This window comes from Thalassophryne amazonica, chromosome 12 (assembly GCF_902500255.1).
Source record: "Thalassophryne amazonica chromosome 12, fThaAma1.1, whole genome shotgun sequence".
Lineage (NCBI taxonomy): Eukaryota > Metazoa > Chordata > Actinopteri > Batrachoidiformes > Batrachoididae > Thalassophryne > Thalassophryne amazonica.
The window spans coordinates 62,452,049-62,479,540 of record NC_047114.1 but is presented as its reverse complement, the minus strand read 5'-3'; the positions used below and the strand labels follow the sequence as shown (position 1 = coordinate 62,479,540).

The following is a 27,492-nucleotide window of genomic DNA, read 5'->3' as shown; positions in this document are numbered from 1 at the left end:
AAGCACTTTACAAGGTCAAGGTCTAACCTTACCGACCCCCCTGAGCAAGTATATAGGCAACAGTGGTAAGGAGGAAAACTCTGTTTTTTTTTGTTGTTGTTGTTGTTGTTGTTTTGTTTTTTGAGGAAAAAACCCGAAACAGGCCAGACTGAGTGGGGTGGTGGCCAACATTTTTGTCTTGGGGGACGTGAAATCTTGCAACGACTCATGGGATTGTTTGTTCAACACCACCCCTACCCCACACTTCATATAATATGGAGTTACGTCAGGAAGGGCATCCAGCATATACAATCAGGGCTGTGAAAACTCCGCGGGATTCCGCGGATTTCATCATGGGGAGGGGGGGGGGGGTCTTAGCGATGTACTCTTTAATCGTGAACATCACTGAGTTTTTAAAATGCTTATTGCAAAGCGTTCTCTTTTTTTACGACATCGTGTAAGTTTTATAAGTCCGCGGACACTGATCTTTGTGTTACAGATACAAATCAGTTTCCTCGGATCGGCGGAGTTTCACGGAGGAAAAATGCCACTCAAAGTGTAGCTGTTACGACAGTTGTCGTAAAGTGGGACTGGTTGGTTGCTGCGGTGACGCTGTGTGGCTCCTGTGCGACGCTTAAGCTAAAAGCATGTGGACATCCCAAACTTTTAGAGCTTTCAAGTTTTTAAAAGAAGAATTGTGCAGCAAGTCTGTGTCACTGTCACTGACCGAGAAAGACTGTTTGAAAAAGTCTTATAAGGAGAAGAATCCGTGGAATTGTCGCTGGCTTCATCAAAACACCTGAAAGATAAAAGAAACAGGAAAAGTGAACTGTGCCCTCTCAGGAAAACACGGTAAGAATTTTTCTCTCCCTGAAAATTAAACATTCTGCTGTTCAAACAGGATTTTAGACAAGATTATGTGACTTTTTTTTACTAATCTAGACTTTCTTTCATTGTAAAAAAAGACATTGTGGCTTTGAATGGATTTAGGCTGCATGAATTTACACAAGAATATAAGTGACTTTTTACTATAAGGTATGTTAATAATATTTTACCATGATTTGGTTGAAATGCTGTAACAAGCTTTTCAGTCTTCATAAATTTCATGTAGTTTAATTGTTCTGAGTTAATGCATAATTTGGTTTACAATTAAAAGGAAAATCATTCCAGGTCCTACTTCCACGTCATATTCTGTTATTTCAACATCATCATTGACAGGTCAAATAAAAGGTTGAATATAGGGTCATTTAAATATCCACTAATTTTGAGATTTGTTCTTCCAGGAGATGCTGAAAAAGTATCATTAGATAAAAAATTTAATTCTGGGGCCCCACAGGGCCCTAGACCCCGGCTCCTGGGGAGCTGCACCCCCCCAGAGCCCCTGCAAATTTTCCTCGGATTTCACAATTTTCATTTCACAGCCCTGTGCAATGCCTCCTGAAAGTATTCACAGCGCTTCACTTTTGTCCGCTTTTTGTTATGATACAGCCTTATTCCAAAATGGATGAAATTAATTTTTTCCTCAAAATTCTACACGCAATATCCCATAATGTGATTTTTTTTTTTCTTTGACTTATTAAAAATAACTAAGAAATGTACGTGTACCTAAGTATTCACAGCCTTTGCCATGAAGCTCAAAGGTTAGCTCAGGTGCATCCTGTTTCCAGTGATCATCCTTGAGATGTTTCTACAGCTTAATTGGAGTCCACCTGGGGTAAGTTCAGTTGATTGGACATGGTTTGGAAAGGCACAAACCTGTCTACATATAAGGTCCCACAGTTGAAGGTGCATGTCAGTGAACAAAGAAAGCATGAAGTCAAAGGAATTGTCTGTCGACCTCCAAGACAGGATTGTCTCGAGGCACAAATCTAGGGAAGGGTAGAGAAACATTTCTGCTACTTTGAAGAACCCATTGAGCAGAGTGGCCTCCATTGTCCGTAAACGGAAGAAGTTTGGATCCACCAGGACTCTTCGTAAGCACTGGCCGCCCATGTAACTGAGTGATTGGGGGAGGAAGGGCCTTAGCCAGGGAAGTGTCCAAGAACTCAGTGGTCACTCTGCCAGAGCTCCAGCATTCCTGTGTGGAGAGAGGAGAACCTTCCAGAAGAACAACCATCTCTGCAGCAATCCACCAATCAGGGCTTTATGGTAGAGTGGCCAGACAGAAGCCACTCCTTAGTAAAAGACACATGGCAGCCCACCTGGAGTTTGCCAAAAGGCACCTGAAGAACTCTGACCATGAGAAACAAAATTATCTGGTCTGATGAGACAGTGATTGAATTCTTTGGTGTGAATGGCAGGCATCATGTTTGGAGGAAGCCAGGCACCATCCCTACAGTGAAGCATGGTGGTGGCAGCATCATCCTGTGGGGATGTTTTTCAGCAGCAGGATTAAGGAAAAGACGAATTCAGCAATGTACAGAGACATCCTGGATGAAAACCTGCTCCAGAGCGCTCTTGACCTTAAACTGGGGTGAATGTTCATCTTTCAGCAGGACAGTGACCCTAAGTACACAGCCAAGATATCAAAGGAGTGGCTTCAGGACAACTCTGTGAAAGTCCTTGAGTGGCCCAGCCAGAGCCCAGACCTGAATCTGATTGAACATCGCTGGAGAGAAAATGGCTGTGCACCAGCGCTTCCCATCCAACCTGATGGAGGTTGAGATGTGCTGTGTAAAGATAGATGCACAAAGCTTGTGGAATCATATTCAAGAATTCTTAAGGCTGTAATTGCTGCCAAAGGTGCATCAACAAAGTATTGCGCAAAGGGTGTGAATACTTATGTACGACCCCAATTCCAATGAAGTTGGGATGTTGTGTAAAATCTAAATAAAAACAGAAAACAATGCTTTGCAAATCTTCTTCAACTTATATTAAATTAAATACACCATAAAGACAAGATATTTAATGTTCAGACTGATAAACTTTATTGTTTTTGTGCAAATATTTGCTAATTTTGAAATGGATGCCTGCAACACATTTCAAAAAAGCTGGGACAGTGGAGCTGTGTTTTCATCTTGTTGATCGTCATTTTGCATGTCCACTTCGAGCTCGTTTGCTGTTAATTCCTCCAATTCAAACTTGTCAGTGTAATAAAATTCGCTCAGAGAATGGTCCTCTTCATCGCTCATAATTTCTTTGTTTGCATTTTGTTTTGTTTTATTTTGTGCCATGAAAATTGTAAACAAAGTCGCAAATCTGATACGCGATCTGGACCGATTGTCATGGTAACGGTCTGATATGGGAAAATATCAGACTGGAACTCAGCCAATCAGTGCGCGCGTACTGTGGTAGCCATATAATAATGAGAAATATTGGTTCCTCAGAATGCAAAAGATGGAGAACCATGCCCTACTTTTTCTGGGTCAGGCTCTAAGTCTTTCAGTGGCCCTTCTCACTTCTTACTCGTGGGATTGTTTGTGCTGCGAAGGATACACATGTTGTCTCTTGTTTTTGGAGGAAGAAAGCTGCAAACATTGGCTGCCTCACAAGCAGTCTTTGTAATGGGATAGCCTAGTCGTGCCCCTTATGACGTAAGCTGCCTTAAAAGGGTGCAGCCTCTGAATTGGGACACAGTGTCAGAATCTTGCTCAAGAGCACTGAGACACTCAGCACTTGCTTGGGATTGAATCAGCTAACACAAACAGTTAATGTACAGCCCAAAACCAAAAAAAATTAGTTGCTGATAATGATACCAGTGAAACTACATGATTCTCAGTGCCAAATTTGATACCATGGTAAAAATATTTATTTAATGAAAATAGAGGTGGTATTTAAATCAGTGGTTCCTAACCGTGGTTCTCAGGAGCCGTTTGTCTTGCACTTTGTTAACCACTCCCTTCTCTGCCAAAAGCTGCCGAGCTCATTCAGGTGTCTGTTTAGAGCCAGTAATGTTGAGCACACCTAGAAGAAGAAGAGCCTTTATTGTCATTTTACATATATACAATGAAAATTGTCCTCTGCATTTAAAGCATCCTAATTATAGTTAGACACAATCCAATCGCTAGGAACAGTGATTTGCCACAGTCCAGTAGCCGGGGACCAGCTCCAGATGTAGATACGCTGCCTTGGTCAGGAGCAGAGAAAGGAGCAGACCCTAAATATGTTTTTTGACTGTGGGAGGAAAGTGGAGTGCCCAGATAAAACCCATGCAGACATGGGGACAACATGCAAACTTCACACAGAAAGGGTGGGAAGCGATCCCACAACCTTCTTGCTATGAGGTACCAGTGCTAACCACTAAGTCACTGTGCCCCCCCCCCCCCCCCCCCAATCAGCTGATTAGCTTTTGGTGGGACGGAGAGATGGCAAATGTGCAGATTAAGGGGTCTCTGAGTCCCAGGGTTGGGAACCACTGGTTTTGACAACAAAAACATGGCCTTAATTAGACATTGATAAATAGTATTTAGTAAACACATAGAATACAATTGCATGATCAAGGCACCCAATAGACAAAGAGAAATCTACAGTAATTGTACTACTGTAAGTTTTAGTTGATTTGGAGTTGTTCTGTATACAAGAGGCATTGAGATGTTTTGAGTCTGACCCAGAAAAAGCCACGCGCAGTTCTCCATCTTTTGCATTCTGAGAAACCAACATTTCTCAACATTGCACCCAGTGAGTCAAAATTTCACATGTTCTCAAGAAGTGTTGCTTTCTTATAATGCAAAAAATGCATACTTTCTCTCGGTCAGGCTCAAAACTTCTCAATTGCCACTCGTATCTAGTTAATAATGACTATAACATCACTTGCTGGAGAATCCAAAAGGAAAATGAGTTTTAATATTATATTTAGTATTGTGCAGGACTCTGCCCATGGTGGGTGAGACTAAGTAATACATTGAAAATACGACAATAAAATTCCCCCGTCTTCTAGTACCAAAAGCTGTGCTGTTAACAGTCTGAGCTTATCCGGTCTTTAATAGTCCCAGAGCACATTTGATACTGGATTTCTGTACCTATCCTTAGTAATGACACAGTTCAACTTAGTCCTGTAGTATCTGCTCTCGTGATATCCCTTACTGTGGCAACCTTTTTCTGTCATTTATGTACTGTTGGTCGTAAACTAATGCTTAATGAAATGACTCTTGGTTTTTAGCCAGTTTAATTCCTGTTTTTTGGTTTGTTTCAACATTCAGTTATTCTGGGAGAGAAAGCTGAGTGGCTTAAGTGCATTTGATATTGCAGAGGAGCTGGTGAAAACCATGGATCTTCCCAAAGGCTTACAGGGTGAGGTCTTTAAAAAAATAAATAGAAAAAAAACAACAACATGACAGCGATGTATAATTCTACACACGAATTTCCTGTGAACTTGACCTGTACATTCCTTTTTTGATGTCTCCTCAGGTGTTGGACCAGCGTCTTCGGACAAAACACTGCTTTCTGCCATTGCCAGTGCCCTGCACACCAGCTCTGCTCCTGTCACTGGACAGCTTACCGCTGCAGTGGAGAAAAATCCAGGAGTCTGGCTCAACACAGCACAACCTCTCTGCAAGGCCTTCATGGTGACCGATGATGATATTAGGTAGGCTGGCCTCACATGCACACACATCACAGATGTAGTTGCTTTACTGCAAGATTGAACAATACCTTAACCATTTGTGCGAACATCATCCTGACACAAAATCAACAAGGCTGGACACAATATATAATATGTACCGTGGCCCCTAGAGTGATGTGCATTCTCAGTTTTGTTTTTCTCCTCACTGCCGCTGTCCTTTTGGCAGGAAGTGGGGTCAACCTGCTCTGTGTGTGAGAATAGACTGTGTAAGGTGCACTTAGAGTAGATGGCATACAACAGCGAACCGGCCTGCATCACTCGATCCAGAAAATCTGGAAGAATAAATGTAATTGGCTAATTTGCTTTTGTCTTCCAAACTATGAACCAAAAAGCCAATGTGTACTGATCCATATTTGTGTTGAGTCACTGTTCCAGTCTGAGATCATTCTGCGCTGTGTGTGCTCTTAATAAAGACCATTATTATTAATTTGATATTTTATATGAATTGGTGCAAGATTTCATAGATGGGATGTTCGCCAAATAGAGATGCTGCCTACGATGATTACTAATCTGTACAGAGTGAAGCTTTATGATGCTATATTTGTGCAAAAATCAAACAAACTTAAAATTTACAAAATATTGAAGATGGTCTGACTCGTCAAAAAAAAAAAATCATGCTACAGAGTAAATTCATCCAGTGCGAATGACAAGAGCCATAAACCAATTCAAAAACATTTCATAAAAAAAAAAAAAAAGAAAAAAAAGATGTAGATTTACACTCTGTCTCGTGGTGCCAGTGTGTATGATGGAGCTCTCTGCTGTTCACAGATTAAACATACTGTGTGTAAGTTTTTGAGCACAACAGCAAATGCTATATTCATCCAATATTAATGTGTTTTTAACCTTTTAAACATTGTTTATGACCTATGTATAACATCAAATGACATGAAATACAACACAAAATAATGGAATATGACGTTTGTATCATATTTAACTTTAACTTAAATTGGATCAAGTATTGGCTTTTATTTTAGATAAAAAATTATTACAAATCTTGGATTATTATTATTATTTTATTCTGCTTTGCTTAAACAAACGTCTAGCCAATTCTCAGCATGCAAAAAAAAAAAAAAAAAACTAGAACCAACACCCATTTCATTTAAAAAAAAAAACAAAAAAAACCTGGGCGCCTACAACATCGTGGAAAATGAACACCTTTAATCACAAATTTACTTTTGTTTACATTAGCTTCTACAAATATAAAACTGCATAATCATAGACACACTTTGCTTTCATGGCATAATTTGCCACAATACCTGCTTGCGTATCATGTTGTACTTGTTTAACTAAGTCTTAAATATGATTGCATTCAGAACATGTCATGTTTTGTAAAAAATAAAAACAAAAATATTGACATAAAATTTCATTCTGTTTGCTATCATAGTAATACTGAGTGAGATGCATTGATTTTTAGATGTTTCTATACCTTGTTGGAGTACACCTTTGGTAAATTCAATTGACAGTTTGCAGAGTCAGGACTTACGTGATGATTAACCAATCTGTGTGTAGCAGTTGCTGCTCTGGAGAATGTTTTCTGTTAGTCTGAGGCGACAGCCTGCTGGAGTTGGGAAAGGCATTTTACAAACTCCAACTGGGCTTCATTTGTTGTTTATTGAAGAAGCTGCCTTCTGGCCACATAAAACCCAGATCAGTGAAGTATTGCAGTGAGGATTGTCCTGCATTTTTTTCTCAGCTCCACACAAGACATGGGTGTCTGCGAGGTTTTTGATAAAATAACTGCAAAAACAAACCCTGATACACTGTTAATGATATTACACATCTCCACAGACACATTTCAGTGTTGATGCACTCAAAAAAAAAAAAAAATCAATCAATACTTTGATACAAATCAATACTAAAAAGTGCCATTGGAATTGATACAACAGTGCTGTTATTGCCTCATCCAGTTTACACACAACTGCATAGCACCGATGCTGCAAGCAAGGACATAAAGCCTGCTTGTCTTCACCCATCGGCTTTCTCCCCGGAACAGCCCATAGCTGGGTGTCGTCGCAAAGGCAGCAGCGGCAGCACTGACTTTGTCTGCGTCACGATGAACCCATAAAAGGATAAAGAGATGGTGTGTGGGTGGCTCTGTTGCCTGGCAAAAGAAGTCTGAAAATGCCCCTGCCTTTTGAATCCAAACCAGCTAAGCTAACAGGCTAACCTTGATTCACGTGTGTTTTTTTTTTTTTTTTTTAAATTTGTGGGATTGCATGGTGGTTCTCACGGTCTGCTTTGGTGTGGACATAAAAAGTTAGGAGCTGCTTATTTTCTCAGTAATTATGCATTAACGAGATTTAACAGGTTAAGCTATCAATAGGGGCTAAAAGTGCTAATGCAGTTAACATACAACATAAAATACAACAATACAACAAGAACCTCACTCAACATGACTGTTGCAGCAGGGACATCTCAGATGATCCTTTGAGACATCTCTCCACACAACAAGCCATCTTGTTCCAAGTGTTTGTAATGAGAGGCAGAGTCACTGGTCTCAGCCGCTGTCACTCTAAACAACCATGGCTAAATTATGCATAACTTTATGCATAAAACATCTTAAACTAAGAAGTTAGAAAAATATTCACACACACCTCTTCCCCCCATACAATTGTCATGGAGGGGGAAAGTGTGTATAATGAGAGACCAATACCGTTTTAGGTACCAGGCTGTAAATATGTTTATTTGTGCTCTAAAGTTGGTCATTTTAACATGGACTTGGAATGGGAGCCTACTTGTTTTTGGAGCCAACCTTAAGCTGCCAGTGAAGGAACTGCAACTTTTTCTTCTTCCAGGTGGGCGTTACCTGAAACAATTGAAGCTTTACTGCTTTCAGAAAGTCACAGAGTGGTGTCAGTGCTGTTTGGTGTTGAAGCTGTGACTTCCAGGTCTGCTAACAGCTTCATACTAATGCTGTGTTCATGATGACTTGGAAATTCCAAGTTAGACAGTTTCGAATGTCTATTGAAAACAATACGGATGTACACAGTAATACATTCAAGCTTTTTTATCTTACAAAATTCCCCAAAACAACTTATGTATTCATGAGTTGTTTTGGGGAAACTTTTTTTCCCATTAATTCAGAATTGCCTGCACTACTATTGTTGAATATGCGACTGCATATAAAATATACTACACAGTGTCTCTTACTTCACAGGTGTATTACTGTATTTTTGTTTTGCACTGTGTCAGCTCAAAAATGGTAAAGTAAAACTCACCTAAACAGTCATTGTATAAACCAGATACACACACTCAGCGAGCAAAAGCAAAAGTCCTAATGCTTTCGTCTCGTTTAGCATGTAATAAACACTGTATATAGCGGATTTTGTAACTTATTTTCACTCACATCGGACAAAATGTACTGCCCCATTGCAATGCATTTCCATTAAAAACTCCTCGTATGCACCAGACAGAGCAGTCTGGGTGTGCCCAGTCGCAGCAGAGGTACGAAATGAAGTTCAGCACTGACACTCGCCATTTCGAGGAAAGTGGAGATCGTATTTCCTTGATTAAAAGCCCAGGCATTTATTTTTTTTAAAACCAAGGATTATGAAACAGCTTTTTAAACTTTGTGTCATTTTGCTTTTTATTTTAACCAAAAAGCTATGCCAAACTATGCCCCAAAGCTCGGCTGCGAGGGGTTCTGCTGCGGCCTGCACTCACTTGGCCTCAATTCGGATGACGGACTGCTTCAAAGTTTAGCGTACATAAACAAATCAAATGTATATGTGTGGTTGTTTTAATTCTGATGTGTGCCATTATTACGTTCACAGTAATAATTGTGGATTAATTGCTGTATTTCTGAGGTAATTGGTTGTGAAGATAATTTTGTTGCACTTGTAATGACAATAAATCATCATTCATTCAAAGTGAGTGACAGAGGCAAAAGCAAGCTAACACTAATTAGCCTATTGGTTTGCCAAGTTATCTGCCTCTTTAGCCAGCATAGAGCATTTATTTCACTAATATCGCCAGTGGACCCACCTACCCAGTTATTGCTGAAGATAAATTTAAAACCTTATCTTGGATCCAGCAAACTGCTATAGGTGCTCCTCCTCCAGTTTCAGTCACTTTTGAAAAGCATGTTTTCCATGTTAGGTGGCTTTCCTCTTCTAAGGTTTAGTCCCTCCTTTTTTATTTTGATTTTTTTTATAGCTAAAATATTGCCATACTACACCAGCCATGACACACGAGTTTTATGGTGCGTTGAGGTTATCCTCTGAGGTCATAATTACCCAGTAACAAGTAGGTCGTATTGATTGAAATGCCTCCTGAAGTTGTAATTCCAACTCGACTGTTTCAGTGAAAACATACCCAAAGTTGACAATCCAAGCATAAGGTGTTTTCATGCATGAAATACAGCACGGTGTGTTGTTTATCAACTGGTGCCGCTAATACTGGCTAACTAGGCAGATGTTGTTGACAACAATAACTGGTGCACCAAGCTGCAAACTAAAGGGTAAAATAAAATACTAATGTATCATAAGTAACTTATGCTTATATTTACGTCCTTGACCATTAGGTCTCTTTGGTGGGCTGCATAGTTTTGTAGTACTCTGTATTCCAAAATCCTGGAGGTGTCCATCTTATTTTCTGACTTGTGGTGTTGTGTGGAAACAGGAAAATGTTTACTTTGGGTGTGACTTCATTCCCAGTCTTGATTTATGACTTTGGAGGTAAACTGAACACTGCGTGTTAGCTACTTTAAGGTCACTGACTGAACTGTATGGAATGACTTCAGGCTTGCTTATGGAGTTCATACTGCTGAATGGGAAATATTAATGGTTTTGGAACCACATTTTTAAACTGCGGAACTGTGACACAAGAACCTGGTCCATACCTACTCCACATAGGTTCTTTGATGCTGGGCCAGAGAAACCACTGAGTTTTTGAACAGATCTCTCATTGCTGATTTTTGTTACCCGATTGGTTACTATAGTGACTAAGAAAAATTTAGTTACCCAAGGGGCACGCTCTCATGAGTAATCTGTGATGAACGAACCATTGCAGACTATTGTAACCCATTGTAAAGGTTTTGAAAATGTTAAAAAAAAAACTGAAGTTGTGACACATTGTGATTTGCAATAGTGAACAATCCAATTGTAATCTGTGCAGATAGGTGGTGATATACGTCTGTTACTTTAATTTTATAGACTGCTTTGGTTTTTATTTCTTTACTGCATCTTTAATGAAATCCTTTCTGTTTGAATATGGATTTGGCTGCACAGTCACATTGATACAAAGTTAAAATTACCGACGGCTGAAATTAAAATATAATGCATATTGTCTGTTTGGGACATAGTGATTTCATTGAGCTGAGCTGGCAGCGATCGTGTGCAGTAGCTGTGTGTTTTAGAGCTTAGTATAGCTCAGAGAGATGCACAGTGGGGTGTACTGAGCTTTGAGCATAGGCTGTATGGAGTATTTGTTGCATATTGTTAAGGAACCGCACACACCATGTATCTGTTTTATTCGGATACATGGCATTATTATTTCGTCAGTGTCTCCTGTAATAAATGTCTGCTTGAGTGTGGATTGGCAGCTCTGTTATTTTGATGATGCCAGGCCAAAATCTAAGAAATTAAAATAGAATGCAATGTGTTATTTGTGAAGTGAATGCAGTGTGTTGTGTGGGCCGCCGAAGAGGAGGTACTGCTGGCCCACCACCACAAGATGGCGCCCTGCTTGAAGTGCGGGCTTCAAGCAGGAGAGGGCGTCGGAGCGACCAGGAGTGACAGCTGTCACACATCATCCATACCAGCTGTCACTCATCCACTACTCATCACCACCACCATAAAGGCCGGACTGCAACTCCACCTCCCCGCCGAGAAATCAGCTACCATTCAGGTAATTTTCTCTGCTGACTCAAAACATTGAGTATTAATCTGAACTTCTTTGCAGCCGTTTTCCTGGTGTGTCCTTATCTGTGGGATTGGCGTTTGGTGTGATCAGCGACGGCTTCGCCTCACACCCCAAACCAGATAAGTGGTGAAACAGGAGCTGCACGAGTGTGTGATTGGAGGTGGAGGTGCTCCCTCCTAACTAAACACTGACTGTGGGATTACTGAGTGTGCGAACTCACACTCATCAGGACTGTCTCTGTTTTCTGCCAGCAGTACCGGGTCTGACTGCTGAAGACAGCGGCCACCTGGGGCGCAGGGCTTGGCGGCTCCGGTGTTCTTCAGCTCCGTTGGTGGTGGAAGCTGTGTGGGATCGGCTCTTCTCTCGCCAGGCGTCTTCTATCGTCGAGCCTGCCCACACGTCACCTGGTGTATGATTGACAGTCCACCATATTGTTATTGTCTGTACGTCGTTGTGCGATTCACAACATTAAATTGTTACTTTTGGCTTATCCATTGTCCGTTCATTAACGCCCCCTGTTGTGGGTCCGTGTCACGACACTTTCACAACAGCAGTGGTCTGTTAGGGCTGCCACAAACAATTATTTTGATAATCAACTAGTCACCATTTATTTTTGCGATTACTCAACTAATCAGCTCGCACATAAATTGCAGTTGATCGCACCAGCATGCAGTGGTTATTTCATTAATTATTTATTTTACTATGTGTTATTGTTGGCAGTGTTGTTTTAATACATTCATGCACAGAGAGAGAGAGAGAGAGACCGAGACCTTCTCAAAGGTTGTATCATGTTTCTTTTCAATCATTGTGGTGAAGTGAGATCGGCATGGTGGGTAGTTATCATGGTATTCTGGGTTGAACTGCTTGATCATCTCTTTGAAACTTTGATCACCACCAATGGATGGGGGTCTCATGTCAGTCACTGACATGTTCAAGATTGCTTCACTGTGGGTACAGTATGTAAAGGTTTGGGCACCCCTGATAATTTCAGTTAAATATATCATATAGCAGACAAACACAGTGACATCTGAGAAGTGAAATGAAGTTTATAGGATTTACAGAAAGTGTGCAATAATTCTTTAAACAAAATTAGGCAAGTGCATCAATTTGGGCACCTCAATAGAAAAAATACGTCAATATTTAGTAGCTCCTCCTTTTGCAGAAATTTCAGCCTCTAAACGTTTCCTATAGCTTTTAATGAGAGTCTGGATTCTGTTTGAAGGTATTTTGGACCAGTCTTCATTACAAAACATCTCAGGTTTGTTGGTTTCCGAGCATGGACAGCCCGCTTAAAATCACACCACAGATTTTCAATAATATTCAGGTCTGGGGACTGAGATTGCCAGTCCAGAACATTGTACTTGTTCCTCTGCCTGAATACTTTAGTAGATTTTGAGCAGTGTTTAGGGTTGTTATCTTGTTGAAAGATCCAGCCCCGGCGCAACTTCAACTTTGTCACTGATTCATGAATATTGTTCTCAAGAATCTGCTGATATTGATTGGAATCCATGTGACCCTCAACTTTAACAAGATTCCCACTACCTGTACTGGCCACACAGCCCCACACATGATGGAACCACCTCCAAATTTTACTGTAGGTAGCAAGCATTTTTGTTGGAATGCTGTGTTCTTTTTCAGCCATGCATAGTGCCCCTTGTTATGCTGTGTTCTTTTTCAGCCATGCATAGTGCCCCTTGTTATGTCCACCTAATTCAATTTTAGTTTCATCAGTCCACAGCACCTTATTCCAAAGTGAAGCTGGCTTGTCCAAATGTGCTTTAGCATACCTCAAGTGACTGTGGCGTGTACACAGAAAAGGCTTCCTCTGCATTACACACCATACGGCATCTCTTTACGCAGAATGCACTGTATAGTTGAACGATGCACAGAGACACTATCTGCAGCAAGATCATGTTGTAGGTCTTTGAAGCAGGTCTGTGGGTTGACTATGACTGTTCTCACCATCCTTCGCTTCAGCTTATCTGAGAATTTTTCTTGGCCTGCCACTTTGGGCTTTAACTAGTACTGTGCCTGTGGTCTTCCATTTCCTCAGTATGTTCCTCACAGTGGAAACTGACAGCTGAAATCTCTGAGATAGCTTTTTGTATCCTTCCCCTAAACCATGATGTTGAACAATCTTTGTTTTCAGGTCATTTGAGAGTTGTTTAGAGGCTCCCATGTTGCTACTCATTAGAAGATGGATGGATGGATGAGATTTATTGTCATTGTCATTACAAGTGCAACAACAACGAGATTATGTCCACACTCACATTACCACAGACAAACCGCAATTAATCCACAATTATTACTTGTTTACTGTAATAATGGCACACATCGGAATTAGGACAACACATATACATTTGACATTGTTTATGTGCACTAAACTTGAAACAGTCCATTATCCAAATTGAGGCGACGTGAGTGTGTGGTAGCCGCTGCAACTGGAGTCGCCCCACCGGAGTGGGGGGGTGTGTGATGGGGGTAGGAGGGGGGTGGGGAGAGGGAGTGGAGCATGCTTCAGTCCTATGAAAAACAGTTTATTGTCTTTGTGGGTTGAGATAAGAAAGGAGCCAAATAATCACCAAGGCCTGAAGACATTCCTCTGGAGGAAAACAGTCGGGCAATTTGTCCTTCAGGCTTGATCAGGCCTGCCATGTTGTGGTTTGAGCAGTGAAAAACACTTTTTACAGTTCCACTTGAACAACCAAATCCCAATTATGAATTAAGAATATTCCCACTCATGAATTAAGAATATTCCCCGGCCTCCGAAATCTTCAACTTCATCTGCAAGGCACGCATCTGCTCCAAGATGTCATCCAATTTGCGTCTGAGTTCAAGAGTCATCACAGTCTGAGAATGCAATGCCTTGCCCACCTCGTTAATCATGATGGACAAGCGAGGGGCCGTGGTTCTTGATGCTGCCGTCTTGCCAATTTTCTGATAGATCAGGGTAGCACATAAGCCAGAAAGTACCAGTCCTGGTACCATGAGACCAAATATGAAAAAATCCTTGACGTCCTCAATGGAGAAAGGTGGCAAGCATGCAATACGCCAAGTAAGTAGCTCACTATAGACGTTAATGTTAGCAGCTAACTTGAGGATTACCTTGCCGAGACAACTGTTCCTCTTCATCAGCATCAGCCACAATGTGTTTCCTTCTCAGATGCTCATGCATCACCGTTGTATTGCTGTGGAAGGCAAGTTTTGCCTTGCAGATTTTGCATTACACATTTTTCTCTTTAATTTGGTTAAAATGCTCCCGAACTTTTGAGCTCTGTTGCTGACTAGCTATGATATTGTGTGGGTATAACTTTTCCACTGGAAGCACGGCTGACCCCTATTACCACTACTGCGCATGTGTGTCAAGGACAGAAAGGCAGCATAAAAGGTACAGTGGCAGTTTTAAGAGAAAAAGCTTATTTTTTAAGCGAAATAAAATAATAAACGATGATACTGATTATTAAATTGGTGACCGACAATTTTGACAGTTAATCAATTAGTCATGAGTCGATGTACTCATGACTAATTGATTAATCGTGGCAGCCCTGCAGTCAGTATGTGTGCAGTTCAAAGACTCCCCATTTCCTGACCTCTTTAAACTCCTCTGGAAATATACATCCATAATCCCATGAAAGATGCGCCACACTCTTCAGAAGAATACATTATTTCAGATGTTAGCAGATACATTATAGCTTTGTAACATTTGTTATACCACTGACATAAATACACATGCACACTGTGAGCACACAATGCTGCATTCAGTGCTGTTGTAAGAGTATGGCGTGATAATGGGGACAAAAGTAAAAAGTTTGGAATATGATTGTGTCTGCTTCAGGGGTGATGCATTGGAGTATTCCCAAGATATTTTGTATAGGAAGTGAGTCAGTAAGTTGGTAGAAGTCACTTGTGCAGGATATATACAAGATGGGAAGTTGTAGTGAAGAGATCCCCCCCTTCAGAGGTTTCATGGAAGCAGTACAAGCTAAAAGGGAAGTTAAACTCAACTAGAGTAAAGACATGAAGGAGACGTTTGAGAGAGGCTCTGAGCAGAAGCAAGAAATGACTCAGAGAAAAGAAAGGAAATGACTAGACATGCTGGTTGAACTGAAATGTAGTGGTGGGCTCTTAACTGGCAGTATACAACCCCTGGCAATAATTATGGAATCACCGGCCTCGGAGGATGTTCATTCAGTTGTTTAATTTTGTAGAAAAAAAGCATATCACAGACATGACACAAAACTAAAGTCATTTCAAATGGCAACTTTCTGGCTTTAAGAAACACTATAAGAAATCAGGAAAAATAATTGTGGCAGTCAGTAACGGTTACTTTTTTAGACCAAGCAGAGGGGAAGAAATATGGACTCACTCAATTCTGAGGAATAAATTATGGAATCACCCTGTAAATTTTCATCCCCAAAACTAACACCTGCATCAAATCAGATCTGCTCGTTAGTCTGCATCTAAAAAGGAGTGATCACACCTTGGAGAGCTGTTGCACCAAGTGGACTGACATGAATCATGTCTCCAACACAAGAGATGTCAATTGAAACAAAGGAGAGGATTATCAGACTCTTAAAAGAGGGTAAATCATCACGCAATGTTGCAAAAGATGTTGGTTGTTCACAGTCAGCTGTGTCTAAACTCTGCACCAAATACAAACAACATGGGAAGGTTGTTAAAGGCAAACATACTGGTAGACCAAGGAAGACATCAAAGCGTCAAGACAGAAAACTTAAAGCAATATGTCTCAAAATTCGAAAATGCACAACAAAACAAATGAGGAACGAATGGGAGGAAACTGGAGTCAACGTCTGTGACCGAACTGTAAGAAACCGCCTAAAGGAAATGGGATTTACATACAGAAAAGCTAAACGAAAGCCATCATTAACACCTAAACAGAAAAAACAAGGTTACAATGGGCTAAGGAAAAGCAATCGTGGACCGTGGATGACTGGATGAAAGTCATATTCAGTGATGAATCTCGAATCTGCATTGGGCAAGGTGATGATGCTGGAACTTTTGTTTGGTGCCATTCCAATGAGACTTATAAAGATGACTGCCTGAAGAGAACATGTATAATTTCCACAGTCATTGATGATATGGGGCTGCATGTCAGGTAAAGGCACTGGGGAGATGGCTGTCATTACATCATCAATAAATGCACAAGTTTACATGATATTTTGGACACTTTTCTTATCCCATCAATTGAAAGGATGTTTGGGGATGATGAAATCATTTTTCATGATGATAATGCATCTTGCCATAGAGCAAAAACTGTGAAAACATTCCTTGCAAAAAGACACATAGGGTCCATGTCATGGCCTGCAAATAGTCCGGATCTTAATCCAATTGAAAATCTTTGGTGGAAGTTGAAGAAAATGGTCCATGACAAGGCTCCAACCTGCAAAGCTGATCTGGCAACAGCAATCAGAGAAAGTTGGAACCAGATTGATGAAGATTACTGTTTGTCACTCATTAAGTCCATGCCTCAGAGACTGCAAGCTGTTCTAAAAGCCAGAGGTGGTGCAACAAAATACTAGTGATGTGTTGGAGCGTTCTTTTGTTTTCATGATTCCATAATTTTTTTCCTCAGAATTGAGTGAGTCCATATTTTTTTCCCTCTGCTTGGTCTAAAAAAGTAACCGTTACTGACTGCCACAATTTTTTTTCCTGATTTCTTATAGTGTTTCTTAAAGCCAGAAAGTTGCCATTTGAAATGACTTTAGTTTTGTGTCATGTCTGTGATCTGCTTTTTTCTACAAAATTAAACAACTGAATGAACATCCTCCGAGACCGGTGATTCCATAATTTTTCCAGGGGTTTGTAGAGGTTTTATCACACAGCACAATGCCACAGATGTCGCAAGATTTGAGGGAGCGTGCAATTGGCATGCTGACAGCAGGAATGTCAACCAGAGCTGTTGCTCGTGTATTGAATGTTCATTTCTCTACCATAAGCCGTCTCCAAAGGCGTTTCAGAGAATTTGGCAGTACATCCATCCAGCCTCACAACCGCAGACCACGTGTAACCACACCAGCCCAGGACCTCCACATCCAGCATGTTCACCTCCAAGATCATCTGAAACCAGCCACTCGGACAGCTGCTGAAACAATCTGTTTGCATAACCAAAGAATTTCTGCACAAACTGTCAGAAACCGTCTCAGGGAAGCTCATCTGCATGCTCGTCGTCCTCATCAGGGTCTCGACCTGACTCCAGTTCGTCATCGTAACCGACTTGAGTGGGCAGATGCTCACATTCGCTGGCGTTTGGCACGTTGGAGAGGTGTTCTCTTCATGGATGAATCCCGGTTCACACTGTTCAGGGCAGATGGCAGACAGCGTGTGTGGCATTGTGTGGGTGAGCGGTTTTCTGATGTCAGTGTTGTGGATCGAGTGGCCCATGGTGGTGGTGGGGTTATGGTATGGGCAGGCGTCTGTTATGGACGAAGAACACAGGTGCATTTTTTTTTTATGACATTTTGAATGCACAGAGACACCGTGATGAGATCCTGAGGCCCATTGTTGTGCCATACATCCAAGAACATCACCTCATGTTGCAGCAGGATAATGCACGGCCCCATGTTGCAAGGATCTGTACACAATTCTTGGAAGCTGAAAATGTCCTAGTTCTTGCATGGCCAGCATACTCACCGGACATGTCACCCATTGAGCATGTTTGGGATGCTCTGGACCGGCGTATACAACAGCGTGTACCAGTTCCTGCCAGTATCCAGCAACTTCGCACAGCCATTGAAGAGGAGTGGAACAACATTCCACAGGCCACAATTGACAACCTGATCAACTCTATGCGAAGGAGATGTGTTGCACTGCATGAGGCAAATGGTGGTCACACCAGATACTGACTGGTATCCCCCCCAATAAAACAAACTGCACCTTTCAGAGTGGCCTTTATTGTGGGCAGTCTAAGGCACACCTGTGCACTAATCATGGTGTCTAATCAGCATCTTGATATGGCACACCTGTGAGGTGGGATGGATTATCTCAGCAAAGGAGAAGTGCTCACTGTCACAGATTTAGACTGGTTTGTGAACAATATTTGAGGGAAATGGTGATATTGTGTATGTGGAAAAAGTTTTAGATCTTTGAGTTCATCTCATATAAAATGGGAGCAAAACCAAAAGTGTTGCGTTCATATTTTTGTTGAGTGTAACAAAAGAAAAACGAAGCGAATGGCCGACCTTGGCACTTTAAAACAAAATCAAAACGAAGTGCCAGCGTGTGATCATTTCTTGAGCATTGTCTTGACAATGTGTGCGCACACATGTACGTCGCTGTCAGAGACGTAGAGGCTAGAGGTTGGACAAGTTGGACAACAATCAAACGGAACGCAAACAGGAATACGGAAGAATCGAGGTTGTCATCAGGATTCGTTCACATTTTTCAACAGTTTGAAAATTCTGACGAAGCGGCAGCTACAGAAATGAAGCTGGACGACGGTTAAACGATGTCTCTGAAAGTCAACTTAAGTCCAGATTTCTTGTTTTGTTTTTGCTTGGTGTCCTTCGTTAGTGCCGTGTGACCTGGGCTTTGGGTGATGCTCTTTTAAAGGTGGATGGTGTTCTATTTCTGTTAGGACTGTGCAGTGACTTGGACTGGGGGGTGTAGTTTGAACATACTTAATTTTACTTAATTTAAAATGTCTATTTATCAATTAAATAATAAATGATTTTATTTTTATTGACTTACTGTTACTAATTTACTGACTTACCATCGTGAGCTGAGTAACTGTTCGGCGCAGATGAACAGCAGTAAATCACTGCTGTAGTATAAAATTGAACACACTCTTTGTGAGTGTGTGTGTGTGTGTATATATATATATATATATATATATATATATATACAAGGTCTGTGAGAAAAGTATCAGACCTTTTTATTTTTTTCAAAAACTATATGGATTTGAATCACGTGTGATTACATCAGACAAGCTTGAACCCTCGTGGGCATGCAAGAGTTTTTTCAAGCCTGTTGGTTACGTCATTCGCCTGTGGGCAGGCTTTGAGTGAGGAGTGGTCCACCCCCCTCGTCGGAATTCCTTTGTCTGACTTCTTCCTGAGAGACTGGCGCTTTGCTTGATCAAGATTTTTCAGAACCTGTGAGGCAGATCGAAGTGGACACCATTTGAGAAATTCAGCTTGTTTTCGGTGAAAATTTTAACGGCTGATGAGAGATTATGGCGTGTTACTGTCGGTTTAAGGACTTCCCACGGAGCGGGACGTCGCGCAGCGCTCCGAGGCGCCGTCGTCAGCCTGTTTCGAGCTGAAAACCTCCAAATTTAAGCCTCTGTTGACCCAGGACGTCGTGAGAGAACAGAGAAGTTTCAGAAGAGCTCGGGATCAGCAGTTTATCAGGACATTCCACTGTTAAAGGAGATTTTGTAATGAAAGACATGCGGACGGATTGGCGCATTGGCAGGCAGCCGGCGCAGCGCGCCGCCACAGGAAGAACACCTCCGTTGGAAGCCTTAAGGACAAGTTGGAACATGTCCAGCTGTTAAACAATTTCTCAGATACTCACTCTACTGAAAGCCATCAAAAGCCGCCTGGTTTTTGCGAATGGTTATCAACATGGAGGTGTTTATCCTGTGGCGGCGCGCCGCGCCGGCTGCCTGCTGACACACAAATCCGTCCGCACGTCTTTCATTACAAAATCTCCTTTAACAGTGGAATGTCCGGATAAACTGCTGATCCCGAGCTCTTCTGAAACTTCTCTGTTCTCTCACGACGTCCTGGGTCAACAGAGGCTTAAATTTGGAGGTTTTCAGCTCGAAACAGGCTGACAACGGTGCCTTGGAGCCCTGCGCAACGTCCCGCTCCGTGGGAAGTCCTTAAACCGACAGTAACACTCCATAATCTCTCATCAGCCGTTAAAATTTTCACCGAAAACCAGCTGAATTTCTCGAATGGTGTCCACTTCGATCTGCCTCACACGTTCTGAAAAAATTTTGATCAAGCAAAGCGCCAGTCTCTCAGGAAAAAGTCAGACAAAGGAATTCCAACGAGGGGGGTGGACCACTCCTCACTCAAAGCCTGCCCACAGGCGAATGACGTAACCGACAGGCGTGAAAAAACTCACGCATGCGCACAAGGGTTCAAGGTTGACTGATGTAATCGCACGTGATTCAAATCCATATAGTTTTTGAAAAAAATAAAAAGGTACGTTATTTTTCTCGCAGACCTCGTATATACGAGGTCTGTCAATAAAGTAACGGACCTTTTTATTTATTTTTTTTAACTATATGGATTTGATTCATATGTTTTTATGTCAGACAAGCTTTAACCCTCGTGCGCATGCGTGAGTTTTTCCACGCCTGTCGGTGATGTCATTCGCCTGTGAGCACGCCTTGTGGAAGGAGTGGTCCCGCCCCCTCGAGGAATTTTCATTGTCTGGAAATGGCGGAATGATTTGGTTTTTTTTTTTCATCAGAATTTTTTCAGAAGCTGTTAGAGACTGGCACCTGGAAACCATTTGACAAATTTATCTGGCTTTCGGTGGAAATTTTACGGGCTTCACAGAGAATAAGGACTGTTACTACAGCTTTAAGGACGCTCGGCGCTCCGAGCTGCGATGACAAGTCAGAAAACGCCAGATCATTTCTAAGCTGATGGCTCTGTGGATACGAGACAGTCGTGTGCACTTTCTCTGGTTATCATAAGAGCTGGACATCAGCCATTTTCCAGCAGATTTCACTTTTAACAAGAGATTTTGTCATGGAAAGCCGCGCGGAGGCTTCGTGCGTAACGACCGATTCGCTGTTTGAGCGAGACAGAGAACACCTCCGTTTCGGCGTGTCATGGGACAAGTTGGGACATGCCTATCTCGGCTTTCAATGCTTACCAGTCCAGTAAGTATCAGAGAAATTGTGGAGAGCTGGGCTTGTCCTAACTTGTCCCATGACACGCCGAAACGGAGGTGTTCCTTTGTGTGGCTCAAACAGCAAATCTGTCGTTACGCACGAAGCCTCCGTGCGACTTTCCATGACAAAATCTTTTGTTAAAAGTGAAATCTGCCAGAAAATGGCTGATGTCCAGCTCTTGTGATAACCAGAGAAAGTGCACACAACGGTCTCGTATCCACAGAGCCATCAGCTTAGAAATGATCTGGCGTTTTCTGCCTCGTCGTCGCAGCTCGGAGCACGGCGCGCCGAGTGTCCATAAAGCCGTCCTTAAAGCTGTAGTAACAGTCCTTATTCTCTGTGAAGCCCGTAAAATTTTCACCGAAAGCCAGATAAATTTTTCAAATGGTTTCCAGGTGCCAGTCTCTAACAGCTTCTGAAAAAATTCTGATGGAAAAAAAGTCCAAATCATTCCGCCATTTCCAGACAATGAAAATCCGACGAGGGGGCGGGACCACTCCTTCCACAAGGCGTGCTCACAGGCGAATGACGTCACCGACAGGCGTGGAAAAACTCACGCATGCGCACGAGGGTTCAAGCTTGTCTGACATAAAAACATATGAATCAAATCCATATAGTTTAAAAAAAAAATAAAAAGGTCCGTTACTTTATTGACAGACCTCGTATGTGTGTGTGTGTATATATATATATATATATATATATACACACACACACACACACACACAGAAACATCCATGTAATGCTGCGTTTACACATAATGATGACAAGTCACGAATGTCATGAAGTATACATTCTTGGCTGCTGATCACGAATGTGATGATTCGGGGCAGAGGCGTCAGGTGTCCTAAGGAACTGCTGCAACCTGTTACCATGCGTTATGATTAATGGCACGTGTTGCTGGAGGATTATCAGGAATCATTACACACTGTCAAGAATAATGTTCCGCGTTGTTGCGTGCTATCGCGTGTAAAGGTGCATCGTTAAGTTCTGTCCCGTTGTGAATGAGGCGAATTGTCTCTACGCACACCCATATTCATCCAACCGTCAGCTGCTGAACAATTCAGATCACTCTAGTTTTTCCTCAACAGCCACAGCAGAAGAACTTTGTGACTGCATGGCATCTCTGTGCCATGGAGTGGCGCACAGAGGAGAAGGAGACGGAGCGAGCCAGATGTGTGGCTTCACGCAGCTCTTGTCTTGCTCGTTTTCCCAAACATCAGGCACGTGCAGCAGGTGGAACACCTGCAGGAGCCCACTGAGGAGCATTGGAACAAGACTTTTAGCTGACTTGGCATCACTGTCCTCCTTCAGCATACTACAGCAATTAAACTGAATGCGGTGCAGCAGGGTTTAATTGTGCGCACGTCAGAGAAGAACGCTGTCACGCTCTATTAAGGATCATCACTAATCAAGACGGATCAACACGCTCAGTTGTGACCTCCACAACATGAGGCAAAATGAGGGTGGTGCATGACATTCGTGGAAGATTTTTTGACAGCCAAAAACAAGCTCCACGAATATCACACACCAACACGTGCTATTAAGAAACCTATTCAGATGCGTTAAGTCACATTAAGAATGTCAGGAATGTGCCAAGAATGACGCAAATATGACATTCGTAACGCGACTTGCGTATGTGTAAACGCACCTTAAAAATGAATGGTTCATGATTTGAAGTAAGCCACATCATCGGTCAAACATGGTGAGAATAGTGTTTTGGCATGTGCATGTATTTTTGTTAAGTCCTTTAAATTAAAGATGAAGTTCTACACTTCAGTCATAACTTGATTGTGTAATTTTAGGGTCATTGGGGTCATGTATAGAGGCAAAATTGCAAAGCCTCTGTCACTGTTGAAATATTTATGTACTTGACTGTACTTCTGTCCCTTTGTTTGTCCTAAATTGAACTGGACTGTTCCAGTGAAACTACAATATAAATAAATTAACAATTATATGAAATTAGCCAGTTCTCAATTATGTACTTGAGTTTGTAGAACTTTTTTCACAGGTTAAGTCCTTGACATGGTCTCTTTATGGTTCCTGCACACAACGGCAACAGGACAAGTTGCAAATCTGACTAAAGAATGAAGTTTGACAAAAGTTACAAATAAAATATTTACGTTGAGGGGAATATTGGCTGCAGTGTTACATTGTTTTTGCATCGATCGATCGATTGAATCTTTTCAGTTCTAATTGTGGGTGTTTCTCATGAGTGTAATTGTTGTTTTCCTATCACTGAAATGAACTGTAATGAAGGAGAATGGCCACAGCATTTTGTCACACTGGAGCAAGTGGCTCAAGTGTGCAAATGTTGTTTGGGAGGACTGAAAAATCACTAAGGTTTAAAATGTTTGTCATGGAAAAAGGCTGTCAACAGTGCAGTGGCTTTTGATTTGCTGCCATCTCCGCTTTCCTCTCTCGTCTATGTCCTGCAGGAAGCAGGATGATCTGGTGCAGAATGTGAGGAGGCGGCTTGAGGAAGCCCTGATGGCTGACATGCTGGCTCATCTAGAGGACACTGCTGCAGACTCGATAGCCAACAAACTAGAGACGGTTGAGCAGGTGGACAAGGATGACACATAGCCAAGGTACATGCAGCTGATTCCAGAAATACTGACTCTCCATTCCCAGCCTATAATTGTCTCACCCTGTTATATATAACTGCAGCAGCCACATAGGCACAACTGCACCTGTGACACCTAATGTGCAAGTGCCACCTATTTGAAATGTGAAATGGATTAAATGAATAAGATGATGAATGAACAAACAAAGGGTTGAGAAGCTGACACATTTTCATCTTGTTAAAATCATAGAATAAAACTGTAAGTCATGAAGTTGCTAAAGATTTAGTCGGTAACATTAGTTTTTTTTTTTTTTTATGCAACATGCCATGAAGATGATTCTCCTAAAGAATTTGACAAACTACACGGCATAGATTGTACTACTCTCACCTGACTCACTGCCTGCTGAGTTTAGCTCACCTGCTGCAGAAATGTGATGTTTCTGCATCTAAAGCACCATCCTGCACATATGATTTCACAATAAGTGACATTCACTAGTATATGTGACCTGCTTAATATCAGCATTGTTCTCTATCATTATTGACTTTTGCCTAAATGTGTCAGTAGTTGTTCATAGTGATAGTAGATGTTGAGTGACATTGACCTGTTTGTGACAGTGTTGTGTTTTAGTTTTTATGTCTGTGACGGTCCAAATTATTTGGTCTGTGTAGTAAATGTGTAATGATACAAATACGTATACTCAATCCAGACTGAAGGCTCTTTTTATTTTCTGTTCATCTTACATATGCATCGTAGCAATGCTACAAAAGCATTTACTACGGTAGGCTGAAAAGTTCTAAGGCTCACCAAGAAGGAGAAATGCCATTTCAATAAAACTTGGCATGCATTAAGTTCAACTCTTCTGATGACTAACTGTGTTATTTTCTTCCAGGTTGTGAGGTAGTTTGTGGTTCATAGCCAAGTTTGAAAATTCGTGGTAGAGGGAAACGCCAAAAATCGTATACCCATATACTCGTATACCCATGGCTGGGTACCAGAACACATTATTAAACAACCTCGGTGCTAAATTACTACAAACCAGAGTATCATTAAGCTCTGGTCCTTAAATGGTATTGCTGTCAGTAGTGGAGAAATTAAGGAAATAAACTTGGAGTACTCTCTCCATTTTGGAGAGAGCGCTACATCCACATGATGTGGCAAAAAAGTGTAAGAAAAATTAGTGGGGATAGTGTAGGATCATTTGTAATTATGTGTTGTTGTTTTTTTTGTTGGGTTTTTTTTTTTTTTTTTTTTTTTTGTAACAGCAAAAACTCAATTTATTTTGAAAGATGTAAGCTTTTAAAAGTTAGGATGCCATTTTTTTTTCTACACATTCTAAGGTCATGAAATCCAAGATGGCATCCAAAATGGCCTTCGTTTAGCAATAATGCACTTTCTTTGCTAATACACAAGATATAATTACAAAGTATCAAAATATCGGTTTTCTAACACAAGGAAACCAATGGAATCATCAAATTAAATAATTACATTAAGTAATTAACAGGCTACAAAAGGGATGAGTTCTCCTAAAAACTGTTGCGGTCTAATGTTCTATAACATTCTGGACTCGCACGCCATTCCAACTCATTATAGAAACTTTGCATAATTTATTACCACCCTTGAAAAATGACAGCTACCTATTTTATAAACACTACCCGATCTAGAGCCCGTGGATCCCCACAGACAACACACTAGTAGTTTGTATAATCTGTTTGCTGCTCAGCTGACAAATAAACCAATGTCAGAAATTCACTTCTTGTTAGATGAAGACTCTGTCATGTTGGTTAATATACAGTGAGGCAAATAAGTATTTGATCCAGTGTCGATTTTGCAAGTTTTCCCACCTACAAAGAATAATTTTTATTGGAGGTACACTTCAACTGTGAGAGACTTACTTTGATGATTTTTAAATAATTTACATTTTATTGCAAAAAAAAAAAAAAATGGTACCCTATTTTTTATGTTTAAATCATATTCTAACAGAATTGGGTGAGTTTTTGCTTTTACCAAAAAAAAAAAAATACACATTTTTATTTCATAACAATTGAGCCTACGCTAGGAATAACACAGGTGACCCGCCTTGTGTGTAGAGCTGAAGGCTGGTCTTATTGTCACGTTAGGTCTGTCTCTCTTGCTGCACTGGTAGGTTTTGTGTGTGCATGCGCACGTTTGTCAGTGTTTGTCTGACTGCATGTTTGCGTGACTGCCCCTGAACCAACTAGCTCTTCTCTCTCTCGCTGTCTCTCTCTCTCACTGTGTGTGTGTGTTTTTCACTTTGTGGAGACCGAGTGTGTGTGTACACGCACGCACATGCACACACACACACACACAACCATTTCATTGAGCATTTGATAGAAGCAGATTGATGGAGATTGAATGGCTGATCATTTTTCTTTTTGTCCTTTCAAACATAAAAAGAAAGCTGAATGATTAGCCTCACACACACACACACACACACACACACACACACACACACACACACACAAAGCTGATGATGAAGCCAAGTGCACAAAAGTGTGGTTGTACTTGACTTTTTGTTAAATGTATATAGAAAATGAAGCATTGATCTTAATTTGATTATTTTCTCTTTCTCCAAAAGGTACAGATAAGAATACCATTAAAGTACCAGACAAGCAGTACTTTAAAACATCTTAGATACCATCCCCAGTTACATTTATTTCATTGTTTTGAAGCATTATTAAAATGTGCCATATGTAGAATATTTTAAGCCCCAAAGGCTTAGCAGTACTTTTTGTAGTTTCACATGAAGACTGAACAAATTTTGTTTTCAGTTTGATAAATTGATTATAGGTAAATATGCTTGGTGAGCTAGAATATGTCTGAATCCATTGTTGTGCACCTTTTACAAACTTCATAGTCCAACATCCTCTTTTTTCCATGTCTTTCACAGGTTTACTTGATGTGAAGTTGGTTGGGAAACTGTATTCCTCTTTTATACAAAAGACTTTCAAACAGCCGGAACACGAAGGCCTTTGTTGACACTCCCAACTAAAAATACAGTTTCTTTAAAAAATGTTTTACATTTGACAGTGTTGTTCTGAATGGATGTGTTGTTACTTTACTTTCATCTTTTTCATCTGTAATGTTGTTGCTGATGGTGTGAGCACATGTTCAGAGCTAAACACAAACATCAGATGGTGCTTTGGAGAAATAAATCTACTAAAACGTCTTTTTTTTAAATCTGACTCTGATAGTGTATGACATTGTTTAGATGCAGTGTGTTTATTTGTACACAGTACTGTGGCTGTAAATGGTCATAACTGTTTGACTAAACGTTTAATGGTTCTGTTAATAAAGTACTGTAATTTCACTTAAAACCTGAGTTCACAAGGGTTTGCAACTTTCAGCATCTGCATTGACAAAGGAATTGTCAGTATTTTTACAAAATATATTTGATTTAAAACTGTAACCGTAGAAGGGTGTACCTCCCTATTTTTACATAGCACATTTTTTGTTTACATAGTGTTTTGTAAGTGGCCGAATGAAAACAATTGGTCTGTGGCGTCACCCTTGTGGCCTAAATGATATCATAAAGTGGTGTAAAGCTAATGGCAAGTAAACCTGAGTCCACATCAAAATCTAAATGATTACTCTTTCTATACCAGCTATCACTGTAATAAGCCAGTTCAGTTTTG

General features: G+C 41.0%; 1 protein-coding gene across 1 annotated transcript in view; it reads left to right on the top strand.

Moving 5' to 3' along the window:
- Positions 1 to 27,190, top strand: part of mbd3a (methyl-CpG binding domain protein 3a) — a 62,488-nt gene extending 35,298 nt beyond the window's left edge. Inside the window, exons 4-7 of the mRNA XM_034183316.1 lie at positions 5,118 to 5,208; positions 5,326 to 5,503; positions 23,711 to 23,863; positions 26,748 to 27,190. Of these exons, the coding sequence (XP_034039207.1) occupies positions 5,118 to 5,208; positions 5,326 to 5,503; positions 23,711 to 23,858 (417 nt within the window). The 3' untranslated portion in view covers positions 23,859 to 23,863; positions 26,748 to 27,190. The remainder of the gene's footprint in view (positions 1 to 5,117; positions 5,209 to 5,325; positions 5,504 to 23,710; positions 23,864 to 26,747) is intronic.
- The last annotated feature ends 302 nt before the right edge of the window (positions 27,191 to 27,492 follow it).